Raw genomic sequence first — 20,651 nt, 5'->3', positions numbered from 1 at the left:
TCAGAAACCAGCTCCACGAACATGCTTCTCATAGGAGGGACCACACTGCTAGTCAGGGGGTGTTCCTGGCTCGTGTCCAGGCTGGGCAGAACAAGGGCAAGGCGGCCCCCTTGGCCCCTGCAGATGACAGGGACTCTACACCAGAACAACAGGACGGTGAGGCTCTTCAGATAACCCACACCTATCTTCCCTGACCATTGGGACAAATTCCTTCAACCCCAGCTGTCCCCATGCTCTGGAGAGCAGAGACAAAGATCTCGGAGCAGACTCTGTCCAGGTGAGACTATGGAGTTAGAGACATCAGGCCACGCCCCATTTCTTCCCCATTCCACAAGCCCCCTACTCATTTCAATGCACTATCTGGTGTGTAAGAAGGCATCACCCCTCATGATGGCTGCCCCAGGAGCCTTCATGGGCTCCCAGTGCAGGTGAAGCCCTGCATAGGACAGAGCAGCCCCTGTGCCGCCCACCTCGGGCCTCCAGCCCCGGAGACAGACTCCAAGCACAGACAAGCAGCCGCCCAGGCCATCTGCTGGCAAGGCTCAGGCTCCTCACTGTGGTACCTACACTCGGCACTGCAGGGCATGCCTGCGCTCAGGAAATGCCTGGTTATGTTACCGAATTAAAAGAAGCCTGCACCAGGCCAAGTGCTCACCCCAGAAAAGCAGTGCCCCCCAAACCTGACCTCCTACCCACAGGAACCCACCAGGGCTAAGGTGCCTCACGTGCACCATGACAAAAAGGGACCCCCAAATACACTCCACAGATGCCTACACCCGGGAGGACTGTTCCATAGAAAACAAACACCACGTGGCCTCTACAAATTAAGCAGCCCCGTATCTTTCTGCTTCACTGCTTTATACTCTGCTGGCATTTTGCTGCCATTTATCAGGACCTCTCGGTAAACAACAGGGCAAGGTTCTCTGTGGCTGCAACTTTCCCAAGTGTATTCTCCAGCTTTAGGATACTCCTGTCTACTTCACCGCAAGCCCTAGCAGGCTGGACTCGGAAGAAGGGCCTTCAGAGAAAGCCCCGGAGTTCCCAACCTCCTCTGGGTCACAGGCCACTTTCAGAAAATGTGCACATGCCCAATGTTTTGGAGGGAATTTCAGAGGGTTCTCAGACTCCTTACTGCTGGTTCCCACAGCAGTCTGTGGACCCCAAGTGACGGAGTCCTTCCAAGACCTGATTCCCCCGCCTAACAAAGCACCACGCGAGCCGAGAGGGCCAGGACCAAAACTCTGAAACCGAGTCCCTCTGAAACACAGCTCCTCTGAAACAGACTTCCCCGACAAGTTGATGATTAATCTCTCTATCCACAACTTTATTCCCTTTCTCGTCTCGCCCCTGTTTCCCTCAAGATTGAGGAATATCAAAGAAAAGGGGTGACTGAAACAGAGCAGGGCCCTGCGGGGCCTTCTTGGGTACGATGAGCCCCTCTGTGCCCGCGGCTTCTTGTTGGTCTCCCCTCCCCTGCTCCCCCCACCCGAAGAGCAGAGTCACAGGACCCCTGGTTCCTCCAGAAGGGATTTAGATAACAATATGACACTATCTTTGAGCTGTTCTGCGGAAACTAAGACCACCGCCCGCCCCCAGCCCTGTAGAGGATGGTGATAACCCGCTGACCTGAAGAGGTATGTGGATCCCAGACTGACTGGAACCGGAAGGTAGATGATTCAGATTCCCGAACCATCTTCCTGTTACCTCACCACTAACCAAGCAGGAGAAAGTCCACAAGTTAATCATATACCCTGCAACTCCCACCCCTAACATTTCCTTTAAAAACCCTTGACTGAAAGCCATCGGGGAGTTTGGGTCTTTTGAGCACGAGCTGCCCGTTCTCCTTGCTGGGCACTCTGCGATAAACCTTGTACTTCCCTTCACCACAACCTGGCAGCAAAAGGACTGGCTTTGCTGCAAGTCGGGTGAGCGAACCCAAGTTCAGTTCAGTAGCAATCCCAAGCAGTAAGTGAGAAGGCCCAGATCCCAAGCCTCTGTTTAGTTCATTCGTTTACTCACTCACGCATTCATTCAACAGGCATTGAGTAAGTGCCAGGCACCATCTCAAGCACTGGAGACAGCACTGCGCCACGTGGGCAAAGATCCCTCTGCTGCCAGAACTTAGGCTCTACGACACGTGGTCCTTTCCACCACATTGTGCTGACTTCCCACTTTTCCATCCTCCCATTGGATTAATGAGTTGATGAAGAGGGCTTCGTTTTCCTTGGTGGGGTACACGACCAGTTCCCTTCCCTTCCCGAGTGTCTGACACTGCACGGTAAGCAAGCCTGAAGGTGACCGGTCACTACCTGCCCGATCCCCGTAGGCCTCTCTCCCCACCATCCCTCAAGGTCTCCAATGACTCACTTCCCTCTTGCCAAGCGGGGGGGGGGGGGGGTCACGTCTTTTGCCTCAGCTTACCTGATCTCACCCAACACAGCTGGTCATTCTCTCTGTCACTGAGGCACTCAGCTTTGGGGACACCAAGTGTACACACACAATTGTCTTCCACCCTCCCTGTTGTTTCTTCTCAGTCTCCTTTGTGGGTTTGTCCTCGTCTTTCAGAGCCCTCTAAATGTTGGAGAACCTCACTGCTCAGTCCTGGACCCCTGCCCTTCCCTGATCCCTCTAGATGATCTCATAACTAACATGGCTGACTCACAAATCCTAACCTCCAGCCATAGCTGCTCCCGAGTCAAACACCCCAAGGTCTACTTGACCTGTCCACTGAATATGACTAGTAACATTTCAATCTCCACGTGCCCCCAAATGGAGCTGTGGTCTCCCAACCCCGGATCAGCTCCTCCCCACCTCTCCCCTTCTCACTAAATGGCACCACTGACCATCTACTCATTTAAGACAGAAAACCTAGACCTCAGGCTTGACAGCTCTCTCCCTCCAATTCCACATTCAACCTATCAGGACCCCTCTGTTAGTCCTACCTTCAAAATACATAGCATACCCTCTCTGCTCCCACCTGTCCATGCTTCATCCCTGCAGGGGCCACCCCACCGTCTCCCCACAGGTCCCCAAGCAACTAGAACAATCCTTTAAAAATATGTCTAGATCACTCCCCTCCTCAGAATGCTCCGATGACTTCCTTTCACGCTTAGAATAAAATTCAAACTGCTTGCCGTAGACCACGAGAACATGGGCAGCCATGCTGTGGCGTGTGTCTCCAACACCATCTCCGACCTGGCTCCCCGGTCCCAATCCCCTTCTCTGGGCCACCCTGGTATTGTTACTGTTTCTTGAACTCACCAAACTCATCCCTGCCTCAGAGCCTTGACTAGATCCCTCAGCCTAGAATGTTCCTCCTCCATATCCCTTCCTGGCTTCCTCCCTCATTCCATTCAGGTCTCTTCAAATTTCTCCTCCTCAAACACATCTCCCTTTGCCATGCTATGTGGACGCTCCCCATCCATCACTCCTGATCTTCCCTGCTAGATCTTCTTCATGGCGCATATCCTAGACCACATGAGCTGTCTGTCTGTCTACTGTGCCTCCCCCCCACTTAAGCCCTCTGAGGGCAGCGATGTTTTCTCTTCTGTTCAGTGTTGCCTAACCACTTTCCATGACAACCCACCCACCACCCGGTGCCAGGAGGGACAGTGAGGAAGGTCTGCCCCTCAGAAACCCTTCGCCGAATACAGTCAGCTTGAGACACCAGCTCCCTACCACCGCAACCCAGTTCTCCTTCTCTCACAACAACGGGGCTCTAAGAATGAGAGCTTGTGTTTTTTTCCATTCTGTTTTACAGGAAGAACTAAAGTTAACTTTGCACCAGAAAGACAGGAACTGGGGGGGCAGGGACCCATGTCAGATCATGGGTTCAGTGAACAGTGGTCCAAGGCAGGACCTTCAGGGACCAACAGTTGTTTTAGAGACAAGGAGACTGAGGGAGAACCAAACTGGGGAAGTGACCTGTCTGGGAGCTCACACGACAGCCCCCTGAATGATCCAGGACTCTGGCCAGCTTTGCCTGGCTCCCCGTGGAGACCCTTCCCTGGACCTCCCTGGGACAGATGGTCTATGGAGCTGGGCTGTCCTCCTGGCTGCCAACCATCTGGGAGTGACAGTTAAGGTGCCTTCCAGCCTCAGAGTAACCTCCTTTGTCTCTCTTCTATGACCTGATTAAATTCCTTCCCAAAGAATGGAGCCCAACTCCCACCAAGCCCAAAGGCAGGCCAGCCTTGGACCATCAGGTGCATACCCTGAGGTGGTCACCAGGGCAAGTAGCACCACCCCTTCCTGGGTGCCAGGTGTTGCATTAAACACAATACACCTAAAGAGGCCCTCCACACCCCATAACACTGGTACTATTACCCCCATTTTTCAAATGGGAAAGTTCCGATGTAAAACGATTTGGTTATTTGCCTAAAGTCAGACAGCTAGCTGGTGGCAAAGTCAAGAAACAAACCTGCATTTCTCTGCCCTGACATCATGTCATCTCATTGCCCACAGGGCAGCCACCCAAGGCAGGAAGAGCGGGCACCAGCCTGTGCCCTCCACCACACGGGGCAGTCACAGTGCCCGGCGGCGTGGGAGTCCGCAGGAGGGGCTTCTAAGCTGTGCAACCCTAAAGCCAACGTCCCACATCATCAGGTGGGGAGGATCACTCTGTGTCCAGTCAGGCCCTCTTGGGGGTCACTGTGAAGATTCAGTAGTGACCTCTCCACCTTAGGCAAAGGCCCCTGTGAAAGAAGGTGAGAGGTCTCCTGGGGGGCATTCTGGGCTGGTCCAGCCCTGCCTTGTTCCGGAAGCCACACGGAGTCCACTCACCAAGTGGGCAAGCCTTTACCCAGCAGGTCCCAGACACAGCGGAAGCGTACACATGTAGCCAGGCCCTGCTGGACTGGAGGAGGATTCCAACGCCAAGGAGGTCAAAAGCAGCCCCTCATCACCCACGATTTAGTGGGCTTGGTCTCCTGTAAGATTTCACTTCAGTGCGTGAAAGCACTTAGGCAATTCTTGCGGGCTCCAGAGGACTTTCCTCCACAAGCTCGAGACAAACCACCAGCAGCCACGAAACGCTTTCAGGCCATGCCCTGCCGGCCCCTGATTCTTGCAGACTCCCCTGGCTGAGGAAGGGTGACATTCACAGAACCCCTGCCCCTGGGCCACCAGAGGGAGCCTCAGAAAAAAACAAGAAGGAAACCCAAGAGTAAGCACCGAGACCCGAGGGAGTCCAGGGCAGCACTGAAAAAATAGCATGGGTCAGCCGGTCCTGGTTCCGGCTCCACCCTGCAACAAGTGACAGGACTTGTGCGAGTCCAGAAATTTCTCTGAGCCTGTTTTTCTTTGCAAAAGGGGGATGACCCTTCCTGGGTCATAGGAGGGTTGTAAGAATTCAAAGAAGTATCCCGAGTGATGTGCTTACCCTGGAGCACTGAGCGAGCCCTGCCCTGACATGGAGGCAGAACAGAGGCCGTGGGGACCCTCAAGACGCCATAATCATTTGCTGGATTGAAAGCACTCTGCGCACCATCCCCCAACGACTTGCAGCTTTGTCCTGAGACAAGGTCCTGCTTTCCAGAGGCATCTGTTTCATTGGGCTTCTGGAGACAAGAGTAAAGCAGAGTTTAAGGAAACAGATGCCTTCTGGAGGCTTTTCAAGTGAGGTGGGGAAAGGATGATGGAAAGAAAACAGGGCAGGGAGTGGAAGAAGATAGAACTGTCTCAGCTCTGTTCCTAACTCACCCTGTGGCTCTGAGCAAGCCATCCCTCTCTCTTGGACTTCAGTCTGCCAACCTGCAAAACTGAACAGGTAGAGACCAATGATCTCCAAGGGCCTCTGCACCTCCCACTGCCTAAGCTCTGCCACCATAAATCATGCCAGGTGGAAACCCAACAGTCCTGGCACTCACTCTCCAGAACTGGAAATCCGGAGTCCAGGCCTGGGGAGTCCAGGGAACACCAGAGATGCTCGTGGTCACTAGAAAGGACACCAGAGGGCACAGACCCTAGACCCAACCTGGCCCTGAGAGCCAGTGCACTGAGGGGGAGTCCCAGGACATCTGTCGGGATCAGGAGGCCTTGCCCCTCCAGACTGCGATCACTCTGGACCCTAAACAGAGCATAAAAGAAACGCCTCTTTCAAAACAGTCCCACATGAAAAAAAAGCTTAAACCAAGCCAGTTCTTTGTGGGAGTTTGGAAGTTCTGGGAGCTGGAAGGGACGCTAAAGCCCAGCTTCTTTTCCCGGAGGGAAATAGGCCCAGGGCAGGATGGTGCCTTGCTCAGGGTCACACAGCTATCACACACCAGCTCTTCCTCCTGCCGGAAGGGTGGTTCTGAAAACCAGAAGAAGCACATGTGCCCTTCCCGCAGAGCCAGTGAACTCCTGCGAGGGGCCCGAGGAGGAGGTGGGGAGGACTACCCACAGGGCTCTGGGGCAGCTTCCACATAATCACCGTGCTCCCTGATAGCAGGGAGCTCACGCCCACCACACCCTGCCCAGGAATCTGACTGTATCAGCCTTTGAAAGAAAGGAAGGCAGGGAGGCAGAGTTCTCCAAGGGAGGTTACAGGCAGCGCTCCAGGCAATGGAGAGAAGGAACCCCCACCCCAGCCTCACCCCACCCCAGCCCCTGCCATCGCTGGCACATTTCAGTGATTAACAGTGAGTAGAGAACAAGATACTAAGCTAGGGGTTGACAGTTCTGTAAGCCAGATAGTGTTTTCAGCTTTGCCTGCCAGAAGGTCTCTGTTTCAACCACTCCACTCTGCCATTATAGCAGGAAAGCAGCCACAGGTAATACGTAAACGAACGGACAGGAGTGTGTTCCAGTAAAGTTGTACGTGCAAAAACAGGCAGACAGCCAGGTTTGGCCTGCGAGCCGTAGTCTGCCAAGTCCTGCACTAAACTATCACACTGAAACCATCTGGACCTAGACAGGATTTCCTTCAGCTCAGCCACACGAACCCCAGGACATCCCTATAATTCGGGTCCCCAACCCTGGTAGGTTTTTATATTACTTCAACAGGTCTTAATAGCCTAAAACTGCAAATAACTCAAATGATATATTCCCACAATGGGATATTCCACAACAATGAGAATCAACGATCTACAATTACGTACCACAGCATGAATGAATCTCACATACAAGATTTAACAAAAGATGTCAGACTCAAAAGATGTCCCTCCTAAATTCATATCTTGAAGCCCTAACCTCCAGTGTGATGGTATTTGGAGGCGGGGAGGTAAGTAGGGTTACATGAGGTCATGAGGGTAGAGCCTCCATGATTAGAGGAGGAAAGACCAGAGCTTGGGTTCTCTCTCTCTGCCACATGAGAAAACAGCAGGAAGGCAGCCATGTACAGGCCAGGAAGAGAGCCCACACCAGAACCTGACCATGCTGGCAAACTGATTTCAAACTTCCAGCCTCCAGAAAGGGGAGAAAATAAATTTCTCTTGTTTCAACCAAAGAGCCTGTGATGTGTTGTTATGGCAGCCCAAGCTGACCAAGACAGGAAGAATACTTGGGCAGAAAAATTAGATCTAGCATCCAATCAAAAGTTACTAGATAGGCAAGAGGGAAAATAAAAACATGACCTATAACAAGGAAAGAAATTCAGTAACTATAAGACACAGAAATGAGATAGAAGATGGAATCAGCAAAGACTTTAAAACAGATATTGTAAATATGCTCAAACATTTAAAGGAAAATAAACATAATGAAGAGACAAATAGAAAATATAAAAAAGATCCAAATAGAACTATTAGAAATAGAAAATACAACATTAGAAATGAAGAATCACTAAATGGGTTTAATCGCCAATCAGGCACTATAGAAGATGAGTGAACTTAAAGAAAAAGCAATAGGAACCTTCTAAACTAAATGGTAGAAGGGGGTTTAAAAAAAAAACAACTACTGAGCAGCACCTCAGTGACCTGTGGGACAACAAGGAGTCCAAGGGAGGGAGGGTGTACGTTTGAAGAAATAATGATGGGAGTAATCACATATTTGATGAAAAATACAAACCCACAAATCCATAAAACGCAATGAACTTCAAACAGAGCACAGAGAAAACACACCAGCACATATCATGATAAAATTGCTGAAATCCAGTGACAAAGAGAAAATCCTGAAGTAAGCCAGAGAGGGAAAGAAAAGACACATTATATAAACAGTATGCATATACAAGACGTTTAACCAAATGAAATGAAAACATATCAAAATGTGTAGGATGCAGAAAACGCAGAGCATCAAATATAGGCATACCTTGGATGTACTTGGGTTTGGTTCCAGACCACCGCAATAAAGCAAGTCACACTAACTGTTTGGCTTCCCAGTGCATAGGAAGATTATGCTTACGCTATACTGTAGTCTATTAAGTGTGCAACAGCATTATGTCTAAGAAAACAATGTACATACCTTAATTTAAAAATACTTTACTGCTAAAAAATGCTGACCATCATCTGAGCCTTCAGTGAGTCACAGATCCTTTTACAACAGTAACATCAAAGGTCACTAATCACAGATCACCATAACAAATACAATAATAATGAAAAAGTTTCAAACAGTCTAAGGATTGCCAAAATGTGACAGAGACACAAAGTGAGCCAATGCTGCTGGAAAAATGGTGTCAACAGACTTGCTCAATGCAGGCTTGCCACAAACCTTCAATTTGCTAAAAATGCAGTGTCTGGGAAGCACAATAAAATGAGGTATGCCTGTACTTATACTATAGGAAAGAAGAAAGATCTAAAATCAATGACCTAATCTTCTGCCTTAAGAAGCCAGACAAAGAACAAAATAATCCCAAAATAAGTAGAAGAGAGAAAATAATAAAAAGAGCAGAAATCAGCGCAATAGACTGGAGGTGGATGGCGGTGACGGTTGCACAACACTGAATGCACTTAATGCCACTGAACTGGGCACTTAAAAATGGTTATAATTCTAAGCTTTGTTATGTATGTTTTACCACAATTTTTAAATATAAAAATATGATTTTTGAAAAACTTTTAAAGAAATTAATAAAATAAAAGCAGAAAAACAACAGAGAAACATCACCTAAACTAAAGGAAGTCAGATCGGAGAGTGAAATCTAATTTATGTAAGTGACAGGAGGCAAATCAGTGGTTGCCAGAGGAAGGGTGGGGAGGGAGTGACTACAGAAGGGCATAAGGACAGTTTCTGGAGGGATGGAAATGTTTCACATCTTCATCGTGGCGATCATGATGAGAGGGGAGGGAGGATACAGCTGCCAGTTCAGCGCACTGAACACTTGAAATGGGTACAGGTTCATCCTTCCTTCCTTCCTCCTTCTTTCTTTCCTTCCTTCCTTCCTCCCTCCCTCCCTCCCTTCCTTCTTTCTATGTATGTATGTATCAGTATGTATATTAGAAGTGGATTTATTTATAGAGATACATATTCCATAGTCAGAATGCCGTCCGTCTCAAAAGGCGAGAATGGCCTTGGGAGAAATACACTCCACAGACAGAGTGTGGGCCATCTCAGAAGGCGAGAGGCCTATTCTATTTAATCTACACTTCAATAGAAGTGATTTTTTTTTTTTAATTTATTTGGCTGCGTCGGGTCTTACTTGTGTCACGTGGGGTCTTTTCGTGGCAGCGCGCGGGCTTCTCCCTAGTTGTGGTGTGCCAGCTCCAGAGCGCACGGGCTCAGTAGTGGCGGTGCGTGGGCTTAGTTGCCCTACGGCATGTGGGATCTTAGTTCCCTGACCAGGGATTAAACCCCCGTTCCCTGCACTGGATGGCGGATTCTTAACCCCTGGACCACCAGGAAAGTCCCTAGAAGCGATTTTTTTTAAAGCATTTCTAGGAAAAAAAAAAAAAAGGTACAAACAAGATGGGAATAGGGTACTCCCCCATAGATGACAAATCACCCCAGCAGACTGGGCCATGCTGACTATTTACTGGCCAAGGAAGCAGAGTTATACACATCACCAGTTACTTAGACCTGGCGCCACCCTGTGAGTGTGTAATAATCCTATGTCCTGGGGAATAATCACAGTGCACCATACTGCCCATCCTCGCAAATCCCTCCTGGTGGTCCCAGCCGCTCAGGTGCGCCTGAGCCAGTGAGATCAGGAGCTGAGGCCCTAAACGGATCAGCAACTCCTAGCTCTAGTGGAGTCTCTAATTAAGCAATCCTCGCCCTCTGTCTTGGCAAGACAAAATGTGGAAAAATACACAAACACACACCCCTATGAGCCAAAAGATAAGGCGGTCTATTTCCTATGAATTGGGGCAGCCCTTCTGGAGAATATGACTATATAAATGTCAGGCTGGTCAAAACGATGGACACACCTTCTGACCCATTTACTCTCACTCCTGGGAATCTATCCCAGCAAATAATTTCTCCCCTTTCCCCAAAGGGAAGAATCTGTGTTACAAAAGCTAATCACTGCTCCTTATCTAGGATAGTAGAAAAATTGGAAACAACCTAAATGTCCAATATAGGAATTTCCAAAAATACAATCAGGAAGACTGTGCGGCAACCTGGAATGTTCTACACTAGGTGATGCTGATACGAAAACGCACACTTCAAGATCACGTGGATACTCTCACCAAGATGTGAAACTATGTGTGACTGCAGACAGGAAAATGGAGCCTGAAGGAGGGAACACAGTCAAGTTGGGATGCCTTGTGTAGTCTTCTAGAATTTCCATGAAGTTACAAAAGTTTAGTAAATAAAACTGGAAGGGAAAAAAGGTACCACCTCTCAGCAGTGGAAGTGAAATCGTCTACACATGTTATTAAAACACTAGACTTTCCCTTTCTGACTGCATTGAATTACCAAGAAATGGAAGCAGAGAAACCATCTGCGCTCAGACCTAGGGATCAGGCCTTGGGGTCTGATATCACATGGAGCTGAACTCTTTCAGCTCAAATAAGGGCAATTCTCTAATGGTTAGAATGATCCAGAGTCAACAGCCCATTGTGGGGCCAGACAAAGAGAGTTAAGACCATCCACCCACAAAAATGCCACAAACGGGAGCAAGGGCAGGCAGCTACCGTTAGGTCCTTCCGCATCAGACTGGCTTTGCCTCTCTTGGGAAGGGTTAGGGTTAGGGACTGTCCTGGTTTGCCTGGGGCAGTCCTGGGGCACATCTGTTGTTCCGGCAAAATTCTTAATAACCTCTCTTTCATTCTTAAAAGTTTCCCAACTTGGAGCACAAATTACATGCTCACCCTACTCGTGGGAGGCATCTGTTACTTCGAAGGAAGGGGCCTCAAGCCATGCTGCTCACAGAGCCCAAATGTTTCTCACCCAGAAACAGGCTGCACATTAGGGTCAGAAATGAATTCCCGCATTTTACAAGCAGGGAAGCTGTGGCTCAGGCCTGCCCTTGTCACTGAGAAGGTCCACAGCAGAGGGGGGGGCTCTCTGTCGTCTGTGCCTACAAGCAGTCTCCGTTTTTCACTTTTAATCCACCTCTGAAATAAATCCAGGCAAGGGCTTTATCAGAATCTTTGCAGATTAAACTCAGTGTCTGTGGTGGGAGCTGCAGGCATCATCGGAATCATCCCTCGAGAGGATTCATTCAGCAAAACCAGGGAAGTTCAAATTCTCTGTGGAATCAGGTGGGGTGAGAATGAACAAAGACAAAGGCTGTAAGCCCCTCCCAGCTCCCTTTCCTCTGCAAGTCAAAGTGAGATTTTTTAAAGAATTTTAATCATAGTAAAGTACACATAATATAAAACTTACCATCTTAACCATTTTTAAGTGTACGGCTCAGTGGCATTAAGTACATTCACAGTATTGTGAAACCATCACCACTGTCCACAGAACTCTTTCCATCTTGCAGAACTGACACTCTGTCCCCATTAAACAGTAACTTCCCATTTTCCCCTCCCCCCAGCCCCTAGTACCCACCATTCTACTTTGGGTCTCTGAAGCAGACTACTCTATGTACCTCATATAAGTGGAATCATAGAGTATTTGTCCTTTTGTGTTTGGTTTATTTCATTCAGCATAATGTCCTCAAGATTCACCCATGTTGTAGCATGCGTAGGAATTTCCTTCATTTTTAAGGCTGAATAATATTCCATGGCCTGTATAGACCACTTTTTGTTTATCCATTCATCCTTCGGTAGACACAGGGGTTGCTTCTAGCTCTCAGCTATTATGAATAACGCTGCTACGAACAAGGGTGCACAAATATCTATTCAAGATCCTGCTTTCAATTCTTCTAGATATATGCCCAGAGGAGAACTGCTGCAACATATGGCAATTCTATTTCTTACTTTTTGAGGAACCGCCATACTTTTTTTCATAGCATCTGCACCATTATACGTTCTCACCAACAGTGCACAAGGATTCCAGTTTCTCTACTTCCTCACCAACATTTGTTATTTTTCTGGTTTTTAATAATACCCATTCTAATGGGTGAGAGTGATATCTCATTGTGGTTTTGATTTGCATTTTCCTGTGTCAAAGTGAGACTTTGCCCTAGAAACAGGTCTAACACATCCAAGGAATGACTGTAATTTAAAAAAACCAGGCTTCCCTGGTGGCGCAGTGGTTAAGAATCCACCTGCCAATGCAGGGCACATGGGTTTGAGCCCTGGTCCGGGAAGATCCCACATGCCACAGAGCAACTAAAGCCCGTGTGCCACAACTACTGAACCTGCGCTCTAGAGCCCACGAGCCACAAATACTGAAGCCCGCGCACCTAGAGCCCGTGCTCCACAATAAGAGAAGCCACCACAATGAGAAGCTTGCGCACCACAACGAAGAGTAGCCCCTGCTCGTGGCAAGTAGAGAAAGTCCAGCGCAGCAATGAAGACCCAACGCAGCCAAAAATAAATAAAGAAATAAATTTATAAAAAGAAAAGAGAGAAGCCACCGCAGTGAGAAGCCTGCACATCGCAACAAAGAGTAGCCCCCGCTCGCCGCAACTAGAGAAAGCCCGCACACAGCAACGAAGAGCCAACACAGCCAAAAATAAATAAAATAAAATAAATTTTAAAATAATAATAATAATTTTAAAAAACCGAGAAAGGGTAAAAAGTGCTAGTGTCCTCAAAATGCTGTGGTGGCAGCATTTTCCTGACATCCCTGTGATAAGATCCCCATGAAGCCCAGCTCCATGTACACCCAGTAAAACATGCAGTTCAGAACACACACAAACACGGCGGGCATCCACATCTCTCGCCTCAAGCAAGTATTAATGGTCCCTTGGAAAAATCTCGACCTTGAAGTTGGAAGGAGACAGCTTGAAAAGAAAAAACACAAAAAACGGTTAGAGTGCTACAGGTGTTTGCTATAAAGAACGTTACTGTGAAAATAATTCTGGATGGGGCAAACTTAAATAAAACCTCTGCTTGTTCCAGCACCTAGAATTGGTCAAAGAATTCAACAGGGGCTTCCCTGGTGGCGCAGTGGTTGAGAGTCCGCCTGCCGATGCAGGGGACACGGGTTCGTGCCCCGGTCTGGGAAGATCCCACGTGCCGCGAAGCGGCTGGGCCCGTGAGCCATGGCCACTGAGCCTGCGCGTCCGGAGCCTGTGCTCCGCAACGCAAGAGGCCACAACAATGAGAGGGCCACGTACCACAAAAAAAAAAAAAAAAAAAAAAAAAAAAGAATTCAACAGGTTGCTTCTGCATATTCAAACCTGCCTAAGGAGCCCAAGTCCACCATCAAGGCTGTCACCCTTCTGCTCAGCTTACTCACTGTTAATTCATCGAAACCAAACAAAAACTCTCTGCAAAATGATCCATCTGTGCTTTGCTTCAAAATAATCCAAGGTGGGGGAAGATATAAATTAAACATGATAGGCTGAGTTGGTAACTTCTGAAGCTAGCTGATGGGAACATGGCAGCCGGGGTGGGGGGTTCATTATATTCCTCTATTTTTGTATTTTCTCCATTTAAAGAAGAAAACTTCTCTGAGGAGGTAAGGGCTTGGCACATCATCTTATTAATTTTCAACAACCTTGTGAGGCAGGCAGCAGGCAGGTGACAGCAGTATTTCACAAAGAAATCAGCTCAGGTTGAGAGTCCAGACTGGCACCCAGGAACCCCCGCTGCACCATGCACTTCCCTAAGGGCTCTGCGCCCCAATTCCCAAGCCTCATTCCACATTCCCAGCTCCTGTGCAGATGAAGACAGCAAATCTCCGCCTAGAACCCAGCAGGGAGGGGCCGGGCAGCCCCCCCCCCTCATTTTCCCAACAGAGCTCTCATGCCTCGTTTTCCTGACTGTTCCTGTTTGTCCTGTGCTGTTCTGCCCCAGTGCACACTAACTGAAAAATGACTAACTCTCGACCACAGACACTGCCAATTCTGCAAAACTCCAATAACGCTGTAGCCCCCTTCAATCACCAAGCAGACTTGCTACAATTCCGGATTCATGAACTCTGCTATGTGAATTTGGTGCTGCAAATGTATTATATTGGGCAAGTTAGTAAAGTTTCCCAAGAGCAAAGAATCTATCCTGAAGAGGCTCTGAAGAAACAGAGATTACCAGGGCCCTGTGCCACAGCAGCAGCAGGAGAGTTTCACCCCAGACGCAAAAATCAGGATGAGAGTCAGAGGTCGGGATGTAAGGCCAAGCAAGCACAGCGGGCCACCGGGCAAGGGGTACAACAGGCGGGTGGACAAAGTGTCTAAAGTGTCAAACCACCTGCCTAAGCCAGGTGGCCCTCAACTGTGCACCTGGCTGGGGGCTGGGGACTCCAGGTGAGGCCGGAAGGCTCTCCTCCAGATAGGGAGCAATGCAGGTCTGAGAAGCCACACATCTTAGGGAAGGGGCAACCACAGTCCTCCCATTAGGAGGGGCCCACAGGAACCACCTCAAATGTCCAGCACTGCCCTACCTCAGGGGCAATAATGAGGCTGCTGGTGAAAGGTTGTCTGGGCACCAGAAAAGTCCTGCAGTGAATGGCCAAGCCACTGAATCCCACCCTACTTCTCCAGGACAGAAAACCCCCCAAACTTTGAGATAAATCATCAGGGGGTGATGCTGGAAAAACAAGGGTGAAAGGCTGAGAGATCCTGGTAAGCCGGCCTCGATGTCAAAAGTTCCAGTCCAAATAGGAAATGCCAAAATCCTCAGTAGAGGTAAATGTGGCATCATGACCACTTACCCTGTCCCTCCTTCTCCATCAGGCCCCACCCAGACACTAGCAGCAGACTCGACGCTTGTATTAAATGAGGTTTTAAAACCCTCTGGGCACGGTCATGTCACCGTGCTCTCCTGCACAGAATCAATGTCTGCCTCCCCCTGGACCAATGCCACTGACATGCTCTGATATCTCCCTTAAGCCCTTGACCAGTTCCAGCCGGTACCCAATTGCTCCTCTTTAAGGCAAGAGTCCTTGAAAGAACTGTCATGAGTCACTGATCTCCACTTTCTCATGTCCCATGGGCTCCTGGACCAACTCCAGGAGGGTTTCCATCCCCAGCAGTTCTGGTCAAGGTCATACCCTCCACCTTGTCAAAGCCAATGTCAATTTTCTGTCCTCATCCTACTCCTCTCTACATGAAGGGCTTCCTCTCAAGGCTTCCACGACACAAAATCTCCTGGTCTTCCTTTTACCTCAGGCCACTCACTCACTCACAGCCAACCTTGGAGAGGACTTTCCACCTCTAGCATCCCCACCTCAATATTCAGACCCTCCTCTCCTCAGTCAATACACTCTCCTTCGATGATCTGGTCACCCCTTCCTCTGATGGTGGCCAAGACTTTCATCTCCAGGATGGCCACTGGTACGGGACACTGACATGTCCATGTGGCTGGCTAAGAGACCATTCAAACCCTTCTGCCCCAAATGCCCATCTCAGAACATGGGACCACCGTCCATGCCTTCACTCTGCAGAATCACTCCAAAATCAGATGATACCATCCAACTTATAACCTACCAAGAGTTACTGACAGAAGTAGAATTCCAGCTACTTACTGGGAACCATACAGTCCTGCATGACCTGGCTTCTTCATGCCCATGTCCTCACCTGTGTCCCCTGTGCCCTGTACTCACTCAGCTCCAGCCACATGCCCTTCTTTTTGCTTCTCGCACATGCCAAGTTCATTCCTGCCTCAGGACCTTTGCACATGCTGCTCTCCCTACTGGAGCTTTCTTCCCAAGACCCCATATAGCTGTGTCTTCACTAGTACTCAGGTCTCAGCCCACAAGCCACCTCTCCTTAGAATGTGCTTCCCAACCACCCTGGCCAAGCAGCTTCACCCTCCCTGCTCTGAGGCTCAGTAGGCTAACACCCCTTCTGATTGAACACCAGCACCACAAGGACAGGGTTTTACTCCCCTTGTCCACCCTTACCTCCCAGAGCCCAGGACAAGGCCTGGCCCACAGTCCAATGTGCACAAAGGACCCGGCAGCTGATGTCTCATTGGGGCATTCCTGGGGTGTGGATGGAGGGAAACGGACACGCATCTGGGTCAGAGCCCCATCTTCCTAAACCCCCACGGCTGGGGTAGGGCCCCTTAATCTAGTCTTCAATCACCTTGGCCTTCCCCATCACAGCCCTGACGGTCTACTTTATAATTTATTGGGTTGGCCAAAAAGTTTGTTCTGGTTTTTCCGTTTTGAATGGAACTGGATTTTCCAGTTTTTTGAACAAACTTTTTGGTCAACCCAATACTTGTCACTGGTTTCATGAGGGCAGGACCCTGACTGTCAGCCACCTCACCCAGAGCCTCACGGGGCTCTGGCAAATCAAAAGAACATGAAGAAGCATGATTTACTAATTAAGGACTACGCCAGGGAACATGGCTGCTCTCATCCACTCACCCAGAAGACGATGTTGTAGCTGAAAAGGAGGTACTTGTACCAGCAGCTGACCTCGGCGTTGGAGTATCTATAATAGTGCATCTTCTGAGAAGCAGGATCTGTGGAGAGAGGAGGAGTGATGAGACAGCTGGTTCAGTCTGGAAACATCTCCCCAAAACCTGCTCCCCAAGGGAAGAGCAAAGGCAAGATACAGACTCAGGCTCCAGAAATCCCCAAATTGTCCCCTGTGCTCTTTAACTAGTCCAGACGTGGGTTTACTATCAATGGCAGCTACAAGTTAGACAAAAATCAGGTGAAGTCAACTTTCCATAAACAGCCAAAAGAATAAGAGGAGAATTTTTGAAAGAATGGAGAATGGTGATTTTTAAAAAGTGTGTTCTAAATACCAGGACTTCTGCTGGGAACCTTCCCAAACATTATGTCATCACCTCTCCATTGGGTTGATTTCCCCACTTCCTGATGGGGAAACAGGAGTTCAGAAAGGTCATGTGACTTGCCCAACAGCAAGACAAAAACAACAGGGCCCAGGATCTAAACCAAGGCGGGGTGGGGGGGGTGGGGGGGTGGGGTTGGGGGTTCCCCACAGTCCACATTCTTTCCACCCACGGCTACCTGGGGCAGAGCAGCCAGGAGTCGAGGGAACCAAAGGAAGAAATGAGGGCTTGACCACTGAGAGCCGCGCTTAGGAAGAAGAGATGAAAGGGCGGGTCTGGACGTGACCTAACAGTGACCAGTCAGGAAAAGCCATATTTGTTCATCTAACATTTTCTGAGACAACCTCCCAAGCTCACCCTCAAAGGGTAAGGAAGACAGAGCACCCTGGCCCGGGCAGGGAGATCCTGTGAGCCCACAGCAGCCAGCCCTCACAGCATTGCCCCTTCCTCTGCCTAACCTCCCACCTACCAGGACCACTGTTTTGGCCTCCTGGGGCTGCAGTAAAGCTTGGATTATAGAACACTGAACTGCACAGGGTGAAGGAGGGGCCACTCTTTTTTTATCTGTGTCCATCCGCCAAAGCCTGCACAAACGAGGGTGCCCTCAAAGGGGAATGAATTCCGAGGGCCTGGCCCACCTTTACTATGTTCCTTTTTGAACCCCAATGGCAACCTAGGTGAACCCTTAACTCCTCCATTATCCCCTGCTGTCAAACAGTGGCTGAATGGTGGGGAAGGAGGCAGGTGCCTGCCTCAAGCTGACCCCCAGGGTGGGATCTAAGGCTCACGGGGAATGCTCCCCCCCACCCCCTGTTCGCCCCACTCCCCAGGGTGAGGAGAGGAACAAGATGAAACCCAGAGCCTAAGGCAAAAACAAACAAGGCTACTCTGGCAGTGGGGAGACAAACCACCCGCAACTGCCAACAAGAGACCAGCTTCTGTGCCTTGCTGTGGAGCAGCCACGGCAAAATCCCTTCCTGTAAGGTGGCCTCGGTGGCCTGGCCACTGGTCCGTAACGTTCTGAGAAAGTGTTGCCAAGCAGGGACATGAAAACCACATCCTTCTGGAAACGGGTGCTCTGACTGCTCCACCATCCTTCCCACAGAGCAGAACCAACAGGCAGAGCCTGGACACCACCATCCACTGGCTCCCCTCCCTCCAGGAGCAATGGGAGCGTGGTCAAGGCCCAGCTGGGAGTGCAGGCCTGCCTGGCCTCAAACCTAGCCAGGGAGGGGCAGTGACCCAGCAGCCCCATGCCCACTTCCCCATCCCACCAGCAGAGCAGCAATTCTACAAAACTGCCCTCCAAGAATGCGTGTGAACACAGCCCCAGGTAATGAGGGACAATACTGGACACAAGGACACACAGGAGGCCTGAACACAGCCTGGGCCACACAGGGTGGCTGCAGGGAGAGGAAAAGGAGCTCTCAGGCAGAGATTCCTTCCTTCAGCAACATGACCTGACCTGGGCAAGCGTCTGCCTCTCAGGGCCTCAGCATCCTCAACTAAAATGGGGCCTTAACGACTGATTCCTAATGTCACAGGAGATCAGCCGGCAGCATCAAAATGACTTACTCTAAACACAGATTTCTGGAGATTCTGATAAGCAGGTCTGGGTTGGGGCCAAGAATCTCCGGTTTTGACAAATTCCCCAGGTGATTCCTGCCATGCCTAATGGACGAGGTATCAGCTTGGGCGCAGAAGGCTGTAGTCCCTCTGGGGATCTTGCAAAGGTGGAAGGACCTTGTCAGCTGTACTTGCAGCACAGAGACTGGGAGTGCAGTAGTGATGGCTCCTGGTAAGCAATTAACTAAAAGTAACCAAAATTCACCCACTTGTGTTTCGCAGAGTGCAAAACCCCAAAGCACTGGTTTGTCTTCCTAGCTGCATGTGAGTGGATTAATCCACACAGGAAAATTTTTTTAAATCTAAAACTCAAGTAAGTTTAAGACAGAGAACAGCCAGCTTGGCTGGAAATGACCTATGAGGCAGAAAAATGTTTAAGTTCTTTGTATGGACAAGACAATCCTGCTCCTTGGAAGGCCAAATGCACCTCCCCATCTGTGCATCCTAAAGAAGCCAGAAAGTGGATGGCCGTGCCCTCCATGGAACTGGGCCCCAGAGACTGGGGAGGGCTGCTCAGGCATGGTACCCGAATGTTCAGGAATCCAAGAGGGCGCTCCTTGGCCATCATTTAACCTAAGCATAGTAAAGAACTCTCCCCAGAGCTCTGAAGCAGTAAACAAAGCCAGGTTCCCTTCTTTCTCCTTGGTCTTGGCTCCACAAAGAAGCCAGCTAATTAGCACTGGCCTGTATGCTTTCCACAGCACTGCAGACCTCATCCCTACCGGCTTGCCCAGGGCCTCTGAAAAACGATGACCCTGAGGTGACACAGGGACTCTCCATGTGGAGATCCCTGGTCTCCTTCAGCTCCAGCCAGGTAAGCAGGGAGAACATGGAAAGGCCACAGGGATCTCCTTGGCACACAGGCTGCAGGGAGCCTGTGCTCTGGAATGTGGATTCTCTGCAGCGGGCTGCTTTTCTCACCATCTGCTCCCCTCTCCTCCACTGGGCTCCCAGGGTCTCACCCCAACAAAGACTCACAACCAGGAAATAACTCTGCTTTCACAGATGTCAGGGTCCGAACCCACACCCAGAGAATCTCAACAACCATGACGTAAACCCCAAGCCCTCACTCCCTGGTAACTTAAACACTCGAAACTATACCAGCCAGGTCCATGCCAGGGAATGATCAGAAAGAAACACCCTAATCATCCATCAGATGATGTGTCACACTCAGATATGTCCCCTTACATGCCTGCCACCCCCCTCCCCCGCCAGAGCACTCGCACGAGGACTGTGCCGTTTGTGTTGGACCAAAATAACCTTATGAGGTCTTGGAGCAGGGTGTCTCAATGACACTTATTTCCCCATTCCAACCCACAGAAGAGGAAACTGTTGACAGGAAACCGTTTAGTCTTTCTTCACCCACTTGTTTATTCCTCCTCCCCATGGGAAGAGAAGGCACTCAACGAACCAGGAGGTGAGGAGAGTGACCCCAGCCCGTATTTCACCTAAGGAGCAGGGAGGAAAGGCTGCCTCTCACTCCTGACCTGCTCGCTCTGTTCTGGGACCAGGAGGTGGAGAAGCAGGTCCTGAACTTCAGCCAGAAGATCCAGGTCTCCACACAGGCAAGTCCCAGAATTTAAATGGAAGGAGGTAACAGTTAGACCTGTTTGGACCCTAGCCTAAGCCACATCCTCCAACGCAGGGCCTTGGGTTTGGGGGGGAATGAAGCCAATGAGCATCTGAGGTCTGGCTTGGCAGCTTCAGAACCTCAGTGAAGGAGAAAAGACTGTTGAGTGCCCCGCAGCCACCAGCCTGAGGTGTTACCCGAAATTTACCAAGGACCAAAGAACAGAAGGCGATGAGGACAGCGGCGCTGAAACCAAAACCAGATCTGACCCAAAAGTTAGCCAAAGTGACTCCAGAGTGACT

General features: G+C 49.7%; 1 protein-coding gene across 5 annotated transcripts in view; it reads right to left on the bottom strand.

The window, feature by feature from the left end:
- Positions 1-20,651, bottom strand: part of TSPAN14 (tetraspanin 14) — a 55,751-nt gene that overhangs the window by 12,287 nt on the left and 22,813 nt on the right. For 4 of the 5 annotated variants that reach the window (XM_029245401.1, XM_029245406.1, XM_029245402.1 and 1 more), the window contains one exon: positions 16,720-16,817. In XM_029245401.1, coding sequence (XP_029101234.1) covers positions 16,720-16,800 — 81 coding nt within the window. In that variant the 5' untranslated portion in view covers positions 16,801-16,817. Of the gene's footprint in view, positions 1-16,719; positions 16,818-20,266; positions 20,338-20,651 lie in introns of those variants that run through there. The other variant, XM_029245404.1, reaches the window with a different exon arrangement.

This window comes from Monodon monoceros, unplaced genomic scaffold (genome assembly GCF_005190385.1).
Source record: "Monodon monoceros isolate NGI ecotype Baffin Bay Population unplaced genomic scaffold, NGI_Narwhal_1 Super_Scaffold_4, whole genome shotgun sequence".
Taxonomy (NCBI): Eukaryota; Metazoa; Chordata; class Mammalia; order Artiodactyla; family Monodontidae; genus Monodon; species Monodon monoceros.
Note: the sequence above shows the minus strand (reverse complement) of the source record. Positions and strands in the feature narration are given on the sequence as shown.